This window comes from Lepisma saccharinum, chromosome 13, assembly GCF_977018435.1.
Source record: "Lepisma saccharinum chromosome 13, izLepSacc3.1, whole genome shotgun sequence".
NCBI classification, from domain to species: domain Eukaryota; kingdom Metazoa; phylum Arthropoda; class Insecta; order Zygentoma; family Lepismatidae; genus Lepisma; species Lepisma saccharinum.
This window is the reverse complement of record NC_139241.1, coordinates 27,730,799-27,750,231: the sequence shown is the minus strand read 5'-3', so window position 1 is coordinate 27,750,231 and position 19,433 is coordinate 27,730,799. Positions and strand designations below refer to the sequence as shown.

Below are 19,433 nucleotides of genomic sequence, written 5' to 3'. Positions count from 1 at the left end.
AATTTGTACAATGATACTGAAAAGATCAAATATCTGTTTCTAAAGGTCTAGATTAATAAAAATCAGTGTACATATTGCCTAAAGGAAGAACTGAGATGTGTATAAATAAAATGTGGCAATACTCTTACCATTAAAAAAAACTCACAGGTATGTAAATGGCAATGTGAGGGAAAAAGAAAAAAAATTAAAAACCAGAGGAAAGTTCATTTAAAAATAATAGAAAAACATACATGAAACATAATTTAAAAGGTGTCATTGTTAAGTTACTTCTTTTGTAATGCCAACTTTGCTTCCCTTTTCCTTCTCTCTTCAGCATTTTTTGATTTTTTATATATTTATTTAGCTGAAAAGTTCATTTTAGGATCTTAACAAACATCTTTTAGCCATTTTAGGACCTATAGGATTCATGCATTTCATAAAGAAATGGATAAAACAAAAATATATGTTGGAATAGTGACGTTACCAAGTAAGAAATAAAATAGGTTAAAACCTGAGAATCCGGGCCCTATTCATGATTATAAAAGGAACATTCTATCAAAAAGCAGGTCTTTTCCATCAATAGTACTTGCAATTGTTCTCTGTGATTTACAGGCTAAATTAAATCTTAATCTCTGATAAAGTAGCTAACAATCTTGTTCAGTATAGAGAATATTCAGACCAAAGCAACACATGACAGTGCAGGGAGGGGGTCACATTGAAGTGACAAGTGACATGGGCACCTTCAGTCTGTAAGCAAGCATCCACCACGCATGCACAAACAAGACTGAGGCGACATGATGCGTGCCATTGAAGGGGCTTTCAGACTGAAGTCACAGATGACAAGCAACACAGACTTCTTCAGTATAAAGCAAAACATTCACCATGCAAGTAAGAAAAACAGACTGATGCAACAGTGCACGATGCAGCATGCCATTCAGAAAACAGTATAGTCCGAGCAACATGCAAGTGATGTGTTTAGCTCATTGTCGCATTTCAATTCAAAAGGTTGAATGAATTTTTTGATTACTGCTTCCAAGTGACACATGTCACTTGTTGTTTTGGTCTGAAAGTTCCCTTAAAAAACGGTACAGGCCAAGTGATACGCAACACTTGCAGCTTATGTTGCTTCGGTTCGAAACGTTGCATTTACTTCTAATGGTTGGTTTCCAAGAGCCTCATGTCGCTTCCGTCTCAAAGCTCCGTTAAACAGGATATATTCACGTAATACGTATACTTCTGCATATTTGTTGTGAACAGTACAGATTTTTAATTGTCCCGAAACATCGAATATTTTGATACTAACATTTGTTTCATATTTTATGACATCAACATTTAAATTGAGACACCAACACGTAAAAGCCTGTTTTAAGTAAATTTCATGGTCTGATGTGCTCATTAGGACTTCACGTTTATTTTTAATCCTAGCTTACCCGTGCCATACAAGAAACTTACATACCGGAGGGGAGGGGGACCACACTTTGTTTTATCATTAAATTTCAAGAAACCATATTATAATTGAATCACTGCTTCCTTTGCTGATTATATATGTGCAGTTCTTTACTAATTATAATAATTACAAAAAATCTATCATTAATAAAAAATAATAACCAATTATTTCATGAGTCTCTCACATATATTTGATCATTCACTAAAAATCCATAATAATTTTTATTAATGATTTTTTAGTTTGCAGAAGTGCAGTTGTTTATTAAATATAATAACTACAATAGTTACCATCATAACCAACCAATTGTACACTGTCACTGGCATGAGTGTCTCAAGTGAGACATTCAAAGATGGCGCCTGATATACCCACCAAGTGGATTTTGCCTCCTAATTGCATTAAGTACATTTATGTTTTTATAATACCAGCTGAGTTAATTAAATATGGTGGAAATTCATTAATATGTCAAGTTCATAAATTAATTTGTTTAATATGGAATAAAGAAGAAATCCCTCAAGAGTGGAAAGAATTCATAATTGTTCCTGTGTTTAAAAAAGGTGATAAAATGAACTGCAATAATTACCGTGGAATTTCTCTACTCTCAACAAAATACAAAATATTGCCTAACATTCTTTTAACAAGACTAACCCCATATGCTAATGAAATTATAGGTGATTATCAATGTGGATTTAAACTTAACAGATCAACTACAGATCAAATTTTTCACATCAGACAGACACTTGAAAAAAAAGTGGGAATATAATCAAAATGTCCATCAGCTATTCATTGATTTCAAAAAAGCATATGATTCGGTCAAAAGAGATAAATTATATAATATATTAGTAGAGTTTGGAATACCTAAGAAGCTTGTTAGTATGATAAAAATATGCACCAGTGAAACAGAAAGTAAAATTCGTGTGGGTATTAATATGTCTGACAAATTTACAATTCATGATGGGTTAAAACAAGGAGATGCATTATCTCCATTGCTCTTTAATTTGGCCTTAGAATATGCTGTTAGGAAGGTAAAAGAAACTAAAGAAGGACTAAAATTAAATGGTATGACTCAGTTGTTAGCATATGCAGATGATGTAGACTTATTAGGGGATGATATAAATACAATTAAGAATAATGCTAAAATATTTTTCAAAACTGCTAAAGAGATAGGTTTCGAAGTTAACAAAGAGAAAACTACATATATGCGTACAGGCCGAAACCAAGTGTTAGATAATAATCAAAATCTAATTATTTATAACAACTCGTTTGAACCAGTTTCCAAATTCAAATACTTAGGAGTAATATTAACAAATGAAAATTATATTATATTAAAGAGAAAATAAAAAGTAGGCTTAATTCAGGAAATGCATGTTACTTCTCTCTTCATAAACTTTTGTCTTCTCGTTTAATATCTAAGAAACTAAAAGTTAAAATATACAAAACAGTAATTTTGCCTGTAGTATTATATGGATGTGAAACTTGGTCAATTACATTGAAAGAGGAACATAAATTGAGAGTATTTGAAAATAAGATGCTTAGGAAAATCATTGGACCTAAAAGGGATGAAGAGACAGGTGAGTGGAGAAGGTTACATAATTTAGAACTACGTAATTTTTATTCATGTCCAGATATCATTAGAATAATTAAATCAAGAAGACTTAGGTGGGCAGGCCATGTGGCACGAATGGGAGAGGAAAGAGGAGTTTACAGGATTCTTGTTGGGAAACCTGATGGTAAGAGACCTGTAGGAAGGCCAAGACGAAGATGGAGGGACAACGTTGAGATGGGCCTAAGGGAAATCGGTAGGGATGGAAAAGAGTATATAGAACTTGCTCAAGATAGGGAAAGATGGAAGGCCTGTGTTGCTGCAGCCATGAACCTTCGGGTTTAAGAAGGCTAGAGAGTTAGTTAGTTAGTTAATAAAGAAATATTGGGAACATCCTAGGAAACAAATGGAATTTATTTTGAAACAGTTGTATAATTTAAATACTAGAGGTTTTGTGCCTGCAATGCCCTCCCGGTAAGCTAGGGTTAAAAATGTATCTGAAGCACTATGCAATATGTGTCCACTGGGACTGGCTAATATCTGCATCTTTACTGCTACATCATGTTAATTTATTTTAGCTAGTTGTAAAATATGTCACTACAAACCTGTAAACTCATAACGGTAACCTCAAGTGAAATAGGTTAGCTGTAATTGGTAAAAAGCCAAAAAAGTCAAAATTTCCATTTCATTCCAAAAAAGCCAGCTTTTTATCGGAAAAAAAACGTCCCTTCAAAAAAGCTGGCTTTTTTCCAACTCTAGAAGGGATTGATTACTTAGAACTCATTACATACTGGCTGACAACAGCATGTGTGCCTCAATGAGTCACCAGAAAAATTTAATATAATTTTAATGTGATTGAGAGCTGAACTGGGTTAGATAATATGCAAAATGGCAATGCTATTTTCCATGATGTGTCTCTCACGGTCAAGAACAATGCACATTCTACAAATAATGTCTCAACACATGATGTAAATTTCTTTTTCTTGCTTGCATTGTAGAATCATTTTTCTTGTAGTTTACAGTTATTATACACATATAAACACCATTTCTGATGTAATGTTTCGGATAAAATATGGCTCCTTGTGGATCCATTATTATAACTAACATTTATCAAACTAAAAATAAATTTCTGATGTCAGAAGTGCATGTTCTCCTGAAATGTAACTTGGAAAATTGTGTTTTTATGCTTGTAACAACTATACATTACAATAGAAATGTTAAGTTTGCTTATGCACTTTGTCCCACATATTTTTTAACACAGGTATAATTTTTTAACCCAGATATAAATATCACCACTTATTAACAAGGTTAAAATATGAAATATCATACGTTGTGAAAGGTATGAATAAAAAGTAATCTGGTGTCAATGCACTTCTTAAAATTTTCAATTTACCATGAAGTAACACCAAATCAGTAGCTTTAGACAATTGTTATACTTTCCTTTTTTGTAGTTTCAATTGTGAGTTGCATGTTGTATGTTTTTGGCATATTTTGTAATGTGTCATGGACACTTCTGGGTTGTAACAACCCTGTTGACATTTAATGAAAACGTTACAACCCAGAACTGTCTGTGACTGTACATGTATTTAAAACCAGCACAAGTTATCACACATCATGCTCGAGTTGCTAATTTATCTGTTTGTAATTTCTAAAATAGCTATAAAACAAAACTTTGTTGCATCCTTACCTTCCCAATGCATGAAAAGATACTTCTTTTATGGTATTGAAAGGATGTAAACTTGGATTTGCACCTCTCTTCACAATGTTATGGCTGAACTGTGAAGCATGGAGCATTTCAAAGTGTTTTAAATTTTTGTAAATTGAACCTGAAAAATAAAGCACGCTATTACTTATGTTTGTCAATGATGATATTGTCACTTAATTCACTTCTCACAAGTTTACAAAATACATATCAAGTTACATATTAGTTCATGTTACTGTAGATCCACATTTGCTCAAGAACTTGTTTTTATGTAATTCTGTCATATTTCCTGGTAAATACCTCTGGAAATTAAAGTCAGAATGTAAAAATAACACAAAAGCATAACCACTGCTGCCTACTGATTGCGCAACACAACCACCAAATGTTTTCAGAGAAATCTTTATAAAAAAAAAAAGTACAAGGGAACATCAATTTTACGTTTTTCAGGGGGCCCAAGCTCAAAAAACTTAAAATGCAGGAAAATGTAAAATCGACAAAATTGACATTTGGTTCTGTTTGGACCATCAATACTCAATGTATAATGCGAGAAAATGTAAAATCGGGGTTCCACTGTAGTTATATTTCTACTTAGAAAGCACTATTTATTGTGATCTCATTTATGTAAGAAATTTGATGCCCTCCAATCCACCTGCAAAAAGCACATGGCATTTTACGGAGCAGCAATCTACATAGGTTGTTGCTGCAAGCTTCTACAACTGTCTAGGTTTCTACAGCACTTAATATAGTGAAAAGCCAGGCTAGACTTTTCCTACTCCAATACAATAAGTCACTGGTTGCTGCATGTTTTTATCAACTACATGGACTGCAGAGAGCAGTCTGCAATTTATTCAGCAGGACCTGGCAAACAGGTGGTTCCTTGAAAGGTAACCTACTACATTCAACAGGTACATTTTGTTACAATGCTGTAGGGTATATTACCATATTTTCCAAGAACACCCCTATTAGAGCTATTTTTTTTATCCTCCCGGCTTCATCATTGGCATTTTGGTGTTACTCCCGTATATTTCATTAACAATAAAGATCACAAAATTTCAATTCATTCCAATGTAATATGAGTTCGGCTAGAACTTCAAGTCGACCTCAAGATCTTACATGTTCTACATTCGGTAGGTATGAATGTGGTAAAAACAGAAAATGTAGAACAAAGATGAGTCAATATTTTCAGTGATTTCATAAACAAGCAAACTGATGTGCCAAATAAAATAATTTTTTCACTGATAACAGCAAATGGACTTATCAGGGAAGCAAAGCAGCTAGAACTTCTTAAGCAGAACTAAGGGTAGCAATTAATTATGAGTATATTTGCAAAAGGTTTTTTTTAAAATTTGCACAAGATAGAAAAATGTTGGGCTTTTAACCTTTTGCCGCCCAAGCGTCTCGAACGAGATACCCAAATGTAACCCTCACTGTCCCAAGCGTCTCGATCGAGATGCTGTGTCAAGGTCGTAGTTTTTAAGTTATAACTTTTCTATTTTTGGCTAGAATTTCGATTTAATTTTTTTATATTGTTCCTAACACATGTATTTAACAGAAATGGTTTTTTGCATTTTTTTTTTCTCTTCATGAAAATGGAGGGGAAAAGGCAGGAAAAGGTACTTCTCTTTTGCGGCTGTTTTCAACGTCAAATTTTTGCCGACAAAGGAAGACCGGCTTTGTTGTTCTAAAGCAATGCTTTTCACTCCCTCCTGCTAAGTGCATTCGAAGGAAGCTTGTTTATCAGTATCCGATGTCAAAATGAAAGTTTTCCGTGAGGGCGCAAGCAGGGGGAGGGGGAGGGGGAAGACTGGTTGTTGAATCTGCATTGTGAGAATGGAATTTGGAAGCGCACTGAAGGAAACCTTTGTTTTTTTTAGCACATGCGTCCACAAGGGGCAACAGGGGTTACCCAGCATTGTCTAAAAATAGAATTTCAAGCATCTGCAAGAATTGGCGCTCATTTTTCACTACGTTCTAGCTTTTCGTCCGTGAATGTTGTGCGTAGGTGTCGTTTTGTGCCCAAGTGCAAGGACATTTTTTGGGTGAAGTGACAATTTTTTAAAATAATTTTTAGGGGTTTTCTCCCTTCCCCCTTCATATATACGCAAATTTGCATAAATTTTGCATTTTGACATTTTTTTTCGGGGGGCGGGGGGAAACACCATTTTTTTTAAAGAAAAGTATTTTCAGAGGATTTCCCCCTTTCCCTCTCCATATGTACGCCGAATGTGCATAATTTATATATCTTCTGAATCTGTGATTCATTCTGCGTACAACGGTATATCGTTCATATCTCCGGGGCAAATAGTCTCTGAGCTAAAGTCATTTCAAGGTACCGCTGCATTTTGAAGCTTGAATCAGTGGCATGCCGACCATTCCTTTTGGGGGTACAACTCAAGTTACATTGGTCATATGATAATAATGCAAATATTTTTGTGTTCCTTACATGTCAGCGATAATTTCTATGTGCATTTTGAACTTTTCATATCCTTTTTTTCGGGGGGCGGGAGGGAGAAACCCCATTTTAAAACAAAAAAAATTCAGGGGACTTCCCCCCTTACCCCCTCTATATGTGCGCCGAATGTGCATAAATTATATATCGTCTGAATCTGTGATTCATTCTGCGTACAACGGTATATCGTTCATATCTCCAGGGCAAATAGTCTCTGAGCTAAAGTCATTTCAAGGTACCGCTGCATTTTGAAGCTTGAATCAGTCGCATGCCGACCATTCCTTTCGGGGGTATAACTCAAGTTACATTGGTCATGTGATAATAATGCAAATATTTTTGTGTTCCTTACATGTTAGCGATCATTTCCATGTGCATGTCGACACTGTCATGTACTTTTTGCTTGAGGGGAGGGTGAGGGAAGAAAAATTTTTTTCCCGAAATTTTGGAATTTTGAGAGTTAGCCCCCTTCCCCCCGCCACATATACGCCGAATTTGCAGAAATTTCATATAGTCTGAATCTCTGGTTCATTCCGCGTACAACGGTATATCACTCATCTCTCTAGGGTAATTAGCCTCCGATCTACACTCATTTCATTGAAACTCTGTATTTTGTTCAAAATCGGCTCGGGACAGAGAGGCTTACATGTGAAAAAGGCCATGGGCGGCAAAAGGTTAAACATCAGTGGACAAATACATGCAAATTTTAATTCTGTATTGTGCCTTTACGAGTCAAGCGACATTGTGCAGCTAACAACGTGCAAAATTTGTCACAACTAAATTTCCCTTAATTCGTGGCCAAAAGTTGGTCACTCTACAATACAGTAGCATCCAAAGCTGGATTAAAGTGAGAGGACAAAGAGGCAGCTTTCACTGAGTGTCTTATTTTACCTTTCTCCTCATATACTGATAAATAATTTTGCACAGTTGGATTGAAATGCAGCAGACATTGTGGCATTTTAAGACACATACAAGAATGAATTAAAGGGAGTCAGGGAGGGCAACCATATTTCCCCCACCCCGAGAGTGCTGGTGGGTGACAGAACCATAAGGGCCAAGTCTTACTTTTGGCACTGGCAAATAATTTCTTTAAACCAAATTAACTATAGTAAAGATTGCAACATTAAACAATGCACATGTCAAGCCTGGTAGCTATGGCAGAGTGCTCATGCCATGGGTACTGGAAGATGTCGGATCGGGAAAGGGGGGATATCAATGGAGTGAAAAGAAGTTTATAAGAGCAATAGGAATTAATGAATTATTGAGGACACAAGAAATATACCTTTTCCCCCCTAAGTATGGGAAGGGGTGTGATAAAGATGATAAAGGCATACATCTCCTTCAAGCAAATGTTAATCTGCCACTGGCAGCATCTGTGGATAGGAATGTTTGAATTCCCATAACTAACCAGGGTTGGTCAGGGTGGGCCCAGACCAGTTTTCCCCACACTGAAAAACCCACTCAAAATGTTGTAAATTATTGCTTTAAATAATTGTAAGGTTCTAGAATTGTCAACAGTTTTGAGAAAACTTGTAAAATAAAGGCTTAGCCAAGCTTATATAATCAAAATAATTATGCTAGAAATTGACTTTTAACAGAAATAATGCAAATATATATCCAAGGAACAAAATATCGAAAGGATCTGAAATATTTAGGTAAAGCATTGAACGAACAAAGGTTATAATTTTGAAATGTGGTAGCACCTTAGATATCTTAGATATTAGTCACTACTGTATATGGGCAAGAAACATAGTTTCACCTGTGACGATCAACCTTTACAATAATTTTTTCATGTATAAAACATTACAAGGAGAATTGAGTACATTTTATTGAAATGTCATGAAAGTAGAATAAAGTTAATTGTAGTGTAATTAAATCAAAAACTTTTCGAATGATTCATTTCATTTCTCAAAATTTAGTAAGTGTGCAAATGTTCCATTTTTTCAATGCCTTGCACTGAGACAGTGACCCCTCCTCCCTCCCTCCAGTTCAGTGTGTTGAATGAATGTAATGGGGTGCTTGCCCATGTAGGATAAATATTATTTGTGGTTAGGAGCTCTATACCCAAGAAGTTGAGTACTCTCATAATGTACCACAATTTTATTTTTTCTTAAAAATAGGGGCTGTGGGGTACTCAAGTAAATACAATACATTTACTTCCTGGTGCCTGACATGGGACCTTACATTACATCCTGACAAGTGTACTACTCTCACTATCTCTCTCAAGAAGAATCTGTTAAAGTCATCTTACTCCATCTCTGGCAATAACATCAAAGCAGTATCCTCTCACAAAGACCTAGGCATTGTTTTCGACCAAAAGCTCACATTTGAGGAACATATTTTATGCACCACAAAAAAGGCCATGCGTCTCTTAGGTTTACTCTACCGTTTCACTGAAATTAGTGACATCTCAGCCCTCACTTTGTACTTCACATCATTCATCTCCCCAATAATAGAATACTGCTCTCCCGTCTGGTCCATGGCATGTCCCACTCACCTCTCCAGATTCGATTCAGTCTTTCACTTCTTCCTAGCTATAGTCCGTCACAGGGTTCCCTCATTACGCAATTTTTCATCTCCGCATCTCTTGTCTTTTCTAAACTTACAAACTGCTTATCAGCGACGTTTGCAGAATGATTTCAGTTACTTATACAAAATTGTGAATGGCAAAATCCGCTGCAACACACTCCTTGAGGAATTCCACTTTAGAGTACCTATGCGCACAACCCGCAATACAAGGTTATTTTATACTAAAAAACCTAGACTAGAAATTCAAAAAAGATCTCTCTTTTATAGACTTGCAGCACAATACAATGATCTCCCCTCAAGTATTGATATATTTTCCTCCGAGTTTGCCTTTCGGTCTTCTATCAGAAGAAATACTTGTAATTAATATCACATAGTGCCATCTCTTACTTATTTTTTTGTTCATTTGCTATTCACTTTTATGTTGATTTGTTACTCTTAATTATTTCTTATTTATTTTTAATTATTTATTTTATTTTTTATTTTTATGCTTATTATAATTATTGCTTTCTCATTGTTGACAATTTCAGTGTAAAATGGCCACCTGTGCTGTATCTGAAATTTTCTCAAATAAATAAATAAATAAATAAATAAATAAATAAGCATAATTTCATATTTTGACCATTTTTGACATTTTCAAACCTTTTTATAAACTACAATTTTGAGCTATGTGCATAACACTTTCAGGAGCATTGTGGCATTACTTGCACTGTAAACTGACAATAAAATTATCAAAACATAATGCACAATTTAGGAGCATGGGTAGACAAGTCATCTATTTAGTGATCATGATAACATGTTTCTGCAGCTAGAAACTTGACAGACTACAATGATATTACATGAAAGTGAAAATGGACAATTTGTTTCAAGATGGTGAATGGAAAACTGATTTGACTCATGTTGCACGCATGCTCTATACCATGTCTACAATGCATTTTCAGAGTATAAGGAACCAAACTCAGTCATTGTAGAGAATTCGTCAGTCCACAATTTTTTTGTAAAATTTTTAAAATTATATTTCATAGTTTAGGAAAGGAGTGGTGGTAAAATCGCAAACATACATTTTGCCATAAATGTAAAGCTTTTGAGTTGCAATTTTTATTTAGAGTTACAAAATAGGATTGGTGTCATATTGTATTTGAGAAAAAAATGTTACCATCTTTAAAGATGGTGAACGACAGACTGATTTAACATGCCTTGCGAGAGCTCTAAGTTATGTTAATATCTGAGGTTAGATTGTCATAGATTAAGAAAACCAAGTCTCAGCTAAGAACATTACTTGAGCTTGAAGTTTATAATAAAAGCTCTGTAATATAGTGTGTGGTTTAGGAAGGGTGGGGGGAAAGTCATCAATGTTGAGACCATTATATCTGTAGCAAATTTAGTCTTTTTAAGCTGAAATTATTGCACAACTAGATACACCCAGGAAATGATTTTATTTTGCATTTGCATTTGTTGAAAGCATTTCAATATGATGGATGAAAAACTGATTTTTCATATTCTGAGATACCTCTAGATTCTTATGGCACTTTCAAATATCTGCCTAAACTACATTTTTAGACATTAAGAAAAGATACAAATATTTTAGGGAATTTCTTAAGCTATGACTTCACAATGATTTTTTTTTCTTCTTTTTTTAATATATGTGTATGCTGGGGGCCAAACTGGGGTCACTAATGTTTTGTTCATGAAATCATCCAAGACAATTAAATATGTCAGCCTTATAATATTGGCGCGGTTAATAGACGGAAGACATGTTTAAGCTTGAAATATCCACAAAAATAATGGGAAAACACAATTGTGATATGTCTACTGTGAACAAACTGTATTGAAACAGATTTAAAAGTGTGTGTGTGTGTGTGTGTGTGTGCAGCTATCTTGTGTTGTATAGTAGGTAAAGGCAAAGTTCCCCATGCATATAGCACAGTGCCATGAAGGCACATTCAGGGGATATGGGGGTAGGGCCCGACATATTCTCGATATCAGCCATTTTGGAGGTGTGGGGAGTTTGTCTCACATATTCGATAATGTAATGCACCCAGGAACATGAAATGACTTTCATTTGGTTGAGAAAGGACCATTCTTTGAAAATAAGGCTAAACTTTGCATCCCCTTCCCAAAATAGCGAGGGAAGAGATAGGGCTGGCATTTTGCCCGTTTTTTTTTTTAAAAAAAAAACCAACCCGGGTGCATTTTTCAGGTTGTTTATAAATATATATATTTTAAATATGAAATACATTTTCCCTGATAGTAATATATTAGAACATTCAATTTATATTGTTTTAGTTCACTGAATCAAACACTATTTAATATTTTCTGTTAACATAGTTAAGAATTGACAATCAAGATCTTGCACCTTGAAACGATTAAACTAAAACATACATAACCCATGCCGCAACAGACCATTGAGGGCCCAGGTCTACCTACCGACTGCCGGCCGCACTCCCACCTGATCCTACTCTGAGGTGGGAGACCATCCAACCAGTTATGGGGGTGACTTGTGGTCAGCATGACAACCCCCCAGTTATTGTCGCAGATTTTTACGACTGGGTTATGCTACTCATTCGTAGTTCCCCAATTTTATCATAATGGTGAGTGTTCACCAGTCTCATACACAGGCCAGAATCTCAGGAGAAAAGCTGACATTTCCCCAAGGAGACTCAAACCTGAACACGTCCCATAGCCGGTGCCCAAAGCATGACCGAACAGCCACAGTGCAGGACAAATGAGTAAATTATCTAAAATACTATGTTCTGAAAAATTTGACCAACAGTTTGATTCTATTCTTGCTGGATGGCGTAATAGTTAATATATCTATGGTCAGTTTCCAGTATGGTCAGTTGCAATACTATTGACTGATTGATTTGGTGTTTTAAGTCCACTTTGTGCACAGTAAGGCTAATCGGGACTGGACCTACAGTATAAAGTGGGATACGAACCACTATGTGCCTCAACCGGGTATTGAACCCGGGACCCCTTAATTACAAGGCAACGACGCTACCACCGCACCATCGGGGAGGCCTGCATTGCAATACTATACTAATACTCGATAGCTGTGGTGGTTTAGTCAACCTTCATGGCAGAGTGGTTAGCACAGCATGCTGCAATGCCAGGAGTCCCAGGTTTAAATCCTGGTTTGGACGTGGATGTTTGTGTTTGTCCCAATGATAATACAGAGAAAATTGAGAAAAAAAGGGGATACTACTGCTTAGTGGTATTACTTTTATTACAAATGTAAAAAGAACTAGACAGACTGGCTGACTGGCTTGCAGAAAACCCAGGTTTGAATCTTGGGTAAGTGATCTAAGGTCAGAATTTTTCAGCAGGAACTTGCCCAGACTCAAATCAATGGGTCCTGGGGTGGAGGGGGGTAAAGGCAGCCGAAGTTTGGTTGTCATCACATCACCTCCAAAATGGTAGAGATCAAGAATATGTCGGGCACTACCACCATATTCCCCTGAATGTGTGTGTCTTCATGGCATGGTGCTATATGCACGGGGAACTTTACCTTTACCTACTATACAACATACGGTAGCTGCACACACACTTTAAAATCTGCTTCAATACAGTTTGTTCACAGTTGGGTTTTTTCCCCCCATTATTTTTGTAGAAGTTTCAAGTTTAAATATCTCCTCTGTGTATTAACCATGCCAAAATTATAAGGCTGACATATTTAATTGTCTTGGCTGATTCCATCCAAATGCAATACCGTACCCATCCAAGTGTCTCCCATTTGATGTACAAAATGATCATTGTGCTACGTTAGATTTTGTTCAGACACACAGGCAATAAATTAATGTCAAATAAAACAAGTATAACAAAATATTTATTGTCATTTTGTGAGACAGGGCATGCCTTGGTTACCCAATGAAATTCCGGTGAGGCACCCTGGCATAACTACACTAGTAGTCCTGATTTCAAGTTATGAGTAAGGACTGTTTTATTTCCTTTTGTAAATCATTAATGGATCATTGAACTTCTGCTCATAATCACCTGAGAAACCTGGACCTCAAAGATGGCATAGCGATAATATTGTCATCTTGTGATCAAGAGGGTTCTGGGCTCCTTTCCCAGTGGAGTTAGATAAATCTTTAAATTGTTGGTCCCATTCTGATTAGCCTATTTGATCATTCAAGGGTACTTAAACTAAACTAACATAGGCATGAAAATCAATGTGCAAAGCCTAAAATTAAAATTTTTACTATTTCACTTAATTTTAAGAAATGGAAAAATAACCACTTAATCAAATATATCCACATTAGGCACAAATGAACAAAAACGAGTTTGCTTGTTTATTTTTACTAATCATCCAACTTTCAACATCTTATAAATGCAAGTAGAATAGCAGCTGATTACTTACTATACACACTGGAAAGTTAGAAATTTTTTGGCAATCTGTAGATTTCGGTATTTTCATACATAAAATTTATTTCAAAATATAGAAAATACAATAAACAATTATTTGACCCAATACACGGTAGCTCAGTCGTTAGGGTGGCTGACTACCATGCGAGAGACTCAGGTTTGATCCCTGGCGGGGGGAGAACCGGGATTTTTTCCATCTGATCAAGCGGCTTCGGCACCCACCCAGTGTCTCATAATGTGGGTAAAAGGAGGAAACTCGGGGGGGGGGGGTTAAGGTGGCCAGGGGCACCCCCATCTTTGGCCGCGATCAAGAAAGTGTGGGACCCTAACTCCACACCCTCTTAAATGCCTCCATGGTATTGTACAAAGCACAGGGGAGCAATTTACTTTATGACCTCTGTATTGCAGTGTGTTTTTACCATTTTCTCTGAGGAAATACTATTGCATGCACACACACACACACACAAGCTACCAGGAATGAACATGAAATGCCTGTCTAACTAAACCTTGCAATACAGAATTACTAAACTTAACACTCTTAATCTAACAAAAAATAGTTCAGAATCATTACTGCAGAAAGTATTAATTTAAAATACATTTTGTTGTGAAAAGTAGGTTGTGCTACTAATTGTAACTCTTGCTGTATGGGGTGTTCTTTTTGCATGAAAAGCCAGCCTCTGTGGTGGAGTTGTTAGCATACCATGCTCCGATGCCAGGTGTGTCTGATTTGTATCCCAGCCTTGTCAAGGATGTTCTTTGTCCCTTCATCACTCATCCACATCTTTGCGATTAGGCAAAAGTGGCAGAAATGTGAAGTAAAATAAACCAATTGAACAATTTTTGCATGAAAACTTACACGTGTAGATGATGAAGGCAATTAATTAAATACAAAGGCACACACATCTAACAATATTAACCTACTTAAAACATGTAAAATGAAAACCATAATTTTAATGATAAAGTGCCAAATTTAATCTACTCATGTAAGCACATAGGAGTGGGACGCAAAACATTCTTTTGCACAAAAGAGATAAAAACACAGTAAGGAATCAGGAAACCTATTCAGAACTATGTTTATAGACGGGAATAAAATTCCATTCATTCAAAAAAAGACTATTTAATCATGCATGGGACAAACTTTGTAGCGTAATTATTGTAATTTTATGAAACTTTCAACTTCTTGTGTTTCATGTTTATTTGCTGCTTCTTTCATTGCTAATTCACAAAACATGCATTTGTTTTACACTGTGTAACCCCAATTTTAGGTTCATCGATTTTACATTTTCTCCTATTGTACATTGAATCTTCATCATCCCTACATAGTAAAATGTTAAAAAAAATTCCCATATTTTAAGTTTTTTTCAGCTTGGCCCCCTTGAAAACATAAAATTGAGATTCCACTGTATACAAGTGAAAATGATTCTACATAAAAAAAATCCTAAACTTAAATTCGCATCTACTTCATTCCAAGCGTCTTAGAAAAACTTGAAATGAGTCAGTTCCTACCGTCAAGAGGATTAATCCACTTCTTAACCGGACATGGTCCTTAGAGTCAACATTTACATCGGCAGAATGAATTATGCGAATCTTGTGATAATATTGTGGACGCACCTGAGCACAAAGTATCTACTACTGTCCATCAACTAAGCCTCGTTATCCAACTCAGAGATAACTTATCAAACTTTGACACTTACCATCTTATCTGCTCGAAACAAGACTTCGAAATCCTAAATTCCTTGGCAGAGCTCATGTCTAACAAGGAATACCGCAAATTCAAAACCAGAAACCACCCGCAACCACCTATTCAACCTCCAACCAACCAAGAACTTCCCAGAAGAAGATCATGCAGGATACTGAATCAACTTCATCAATGACCCAACCCATTAGATGGACACCAAAGCCAACACTAGAAACCATGGAAGGATCCTCTAGAAGAATAGGCAACTTAGTGTTAACTGAAAGGCAGGCCACAGATAAAGGACAGATGATGAGAACACCCATTTACCAGGAAATCTCCAAGAGACTCTCTAAAATGGATTCGACCCAGGAATTAACCACTAACCACAATAACTACTGTATTTCCACTTTAACATATAAACTCTTCTATTACTAACTGCCTCCCCCCCCCCCCTTCTTCTCTCACCTTCTCAGCCCTAACCTTTCCGGAAGTATCCTTGGAACCATATACACTCCTGATATTTCCAGGAAAACCCATCTCCCGTATTGACGTTCTTCCCAGTATGACCACTTCCTCCTGGTACCTCAGCAAGATCACCTCTCTTCTCATAACATCACCTTACTTCACCCTACAATCTCTATATTTAGTCACATAGTTTTTTCCCTTTCTTTCCTCTTTACTATTATTATTATTTACTAATTCTCACATTTTAGAGACTATAACTTATTTAATATCCTTCAGGATATAATTCTCGTTCTACTTCCCCTGTCATAACATATTACCTTGTTCTATTCCTAACATACTGATGAATACACATAAATTTTATTTTATTGCACTACTAGCAAAAAAATCTTAACTAAAGCAAGCTCGTTTCTGGTACGCCGAAACAATCTTAGTCCACAATATCCATGAGACATTAACCAGTTGAGGGTTATCGCCTCAAACATGTATAATTGAAAGTACCAATAAAGAAGGAAAGAAAGAAAAACGGGGGAACCGAAATTTCGCTTATCTGATGCCCTGGTTTATTTTAAAGGTGCCAGGGTACTAAGAGGCTACCCCTGAATGTATGCGGGTGGAGGTTGGGCATCTTCAGGGATTCTCATCTTTTTCTTCGCTTTCTCTCCTACAGTTCCAGACAAGCTTAAAAAAAACTGACCTTAATTCCCTCACAATGTGGATGAGACACGAAGAGGTATGTAGCTACCACATGTCCACGAAGATGTCCTTGTAGTGGGACAACTGATAGGTGTAGCACAGTTTTCTGGTTGCATGGTAAGATGGATTTTACCATGATTGTTTTGGTGCTTTGATGCTCAAGGCATGCTGGGTACTGGTAAAACCCACAGAAGAAAAAAGAGGTCTTTGCTAAGGAAGAATTGTGTTCACATGCCTTTTCCTTTAAATTTGATTTGGTGTTTCTTAAGTCCACTTCATTCACAGTAAGGCTAATCGAGACTGTACCTACTGTTTAAAGTGGGATCTGAACCACTTGTGCCTCCACCGGGTATCAAACCCATGATCCCTTGATTACAAGGCAACGACACTACCGCTACGCCATCAAGGAGGTGCACCTTATCCTTTTAAAACTTCCCTTGCGTCAGCATACCCCATCTTCTTGAACCTTTCAAATATTGTTTTTGTTGTAATGTTAACAAAGAATGAAAGGCCTGCACCACTGTCTCAAGTTTCGGATTTCAGCAAAATGCAGGGTTACATTGAAATGACTATAGCTCAGAGGCTAATTGCCCTAAAGAGATGCGCGCCAATTCTTGCAGCTATTTCCAAATTCAATTCTTAGACAATGCAGGGTAACTTTTGTAGCCACTTGTGAAACACTTGTGCTCAAGAACAAAGGCTTTTCTTCAGCATGCCTCAAACTTCCATTCTTACGATGCAGTTTCAACATCCCCTCTCCCTCCTCCCCCAACCCCCGCTTGCACCCGCATGGAAAACATTCCTTTTGACCTCGGGTACCGATAAACAAACTTCATTCGAATGCAGTTTCCAGGGGTGAGGGAAACGCATTGCTTTAGAACCAGGCTCGAAAAATCCTAGTTGCCAGGTCGCCATGGTGACTAAAAATTTGAGCCTGTGACTGTGATCTTTTGCTGTAATATTGCTGTTCTTTTAAGTTTGCATGTAAGAAATTTTGAAGATTCTAAGTTCAAATTGCAGTACAGCGTAAGTTAGCAAATGATTGTTTTGAAAAACTCAATATGCTGACCAAGGGAAAAATTTATTTTATTTTAAAACATAAACTTAACGTAACGTTTCAACCTTCTAGCAAAGACTTCTTCAGACTCTGTACCAAGTACAAAACATTTTACTATGTAGGGACGATGAAGATTCAATGTACAATGAGAGAAAATGTAAAATCGATGAACCTAAAATTGGATACTGGTAATGTGCGAATTACTCACAATTAAATATAAACTTTAGGCTAAAAGATTAAAAATCGGCAACTTACGTGTGTGAGTATGAGATTTTTCGTACTACGTTTCGGAGGTTACACTACCTCCTTCTTCAGGTTGAAACGATGTTATTCAGACACCTGACATGGTGCCTCGTCGTGAAAGTGAAGGTTAAGGATTTAGGTTAAAAAGTTGCTTGAAGGACACTTTCTAAAAAAGAATATAAATTACACATCTAAAACCGCGCAATACTATAAAAACAAAAGAACATCCAAGGCTGAAGTCGGCGAACTGCCGACCAATGCTCAGGGTAGGCGAATGCACGGTGTCAGCCCGTACCTGGGGAAAGAGAACTTCCCCTCCTCAATCCTTCCAAACTGGGGCTCGGGAGTCACCAATCCAAGGAGAAGTCGACCTCCACCTCGGCGGCTTTCCTAACCTCAGGAGTAACATGGAAGCCCATCTCGTCCCTAAACTCTGCGGCTTTATCCCATTTTTTAAAGAAATTAACCCAGCCGTCTTCTAAATTCCCATCGTCCCTGTTAAGTTTATTCCAATTTTTCGCGCATATATAGGCAGCTTCATATACGTTTCTGTCCAATTTATTGTTAACCTCCCTAATAACTTCCCTTTTAGCAATCTTATGTCGGTTAACCAATATGTGTTCAGATAATCCAGTTTTGGGTATGCCCTCCTTTACGTCCTTATCATGCTCTCCCCACCTAACTTGCATACTTCTCCCGGTTTGTCCCACATATTCCTTTCCGCATTCACACACTATCCTGTATACTCCCTTCCGCTCTTCAGGGTTATTGTGCCTATCCCCCCTCCCTTTCTTATAGGATGTAAAGTGCTTTTCAATACTCCGGGGCGCCCTTACCCCACATTTTATTCCGTAACCCCTCACGGACTTTTCAATTTTCTCTGAGACCCCCTTAAAATACGGGATCCCGACAAAATATGTGTTTTTTTCACCGTTTCCTATCTCAGTTTTTTTATCCTCTTTGTCATTTTGCGATGTTTCTTGCCTAACAATCCTTTTGGCTTTCCTAGCTACTTTTTCCAGGTCGCGGATAGTGTACCCATTCTTTACCCCCACCTTCCTTATCCATTCCCCTTCTTTCTCTTTCATTTTTCGTACTACGTTTCGGAGGTTACACTACCTCCTTCTTCAGGTTGAAACGATGTTATTCAGACACCTGACATGGTGCCTCGTCGTGAAAGTGAAGGTTAAGGATTTAGGTTAAAAAGTTGCTTGAAGGACACTTTCTAAAAAAGAATATAAATTACACATCTAAAACCGCGCAATACTATAAAAACAAAAGAACATCCAAGG

The 19,433-nt window shown here is 36.7% G+C and overlaps 1 protein-coding gene across 1 annotated transcript in view; it reads right to left on the bottom strand.

Moving 5' to 3' along the window:
* Nucleotides 1-19,433, bottom strand: part of Tace (ADAM 17-like protease Tace) — an 87,793-nt gene that overhangs the window by 61,773 nt on the left and 6,587 nt on the right. The window contains exon 2 of the mRNA XM_083133980.1: nt 4,654-4,792. Within this exon, the coding sequence (XP_082990106.1) occupies nt 4,654-4,792 (139 nt within the window). The remainder of the gene's footprint in view (nt 1-4,653; nt 4,793-19,433) is intronic.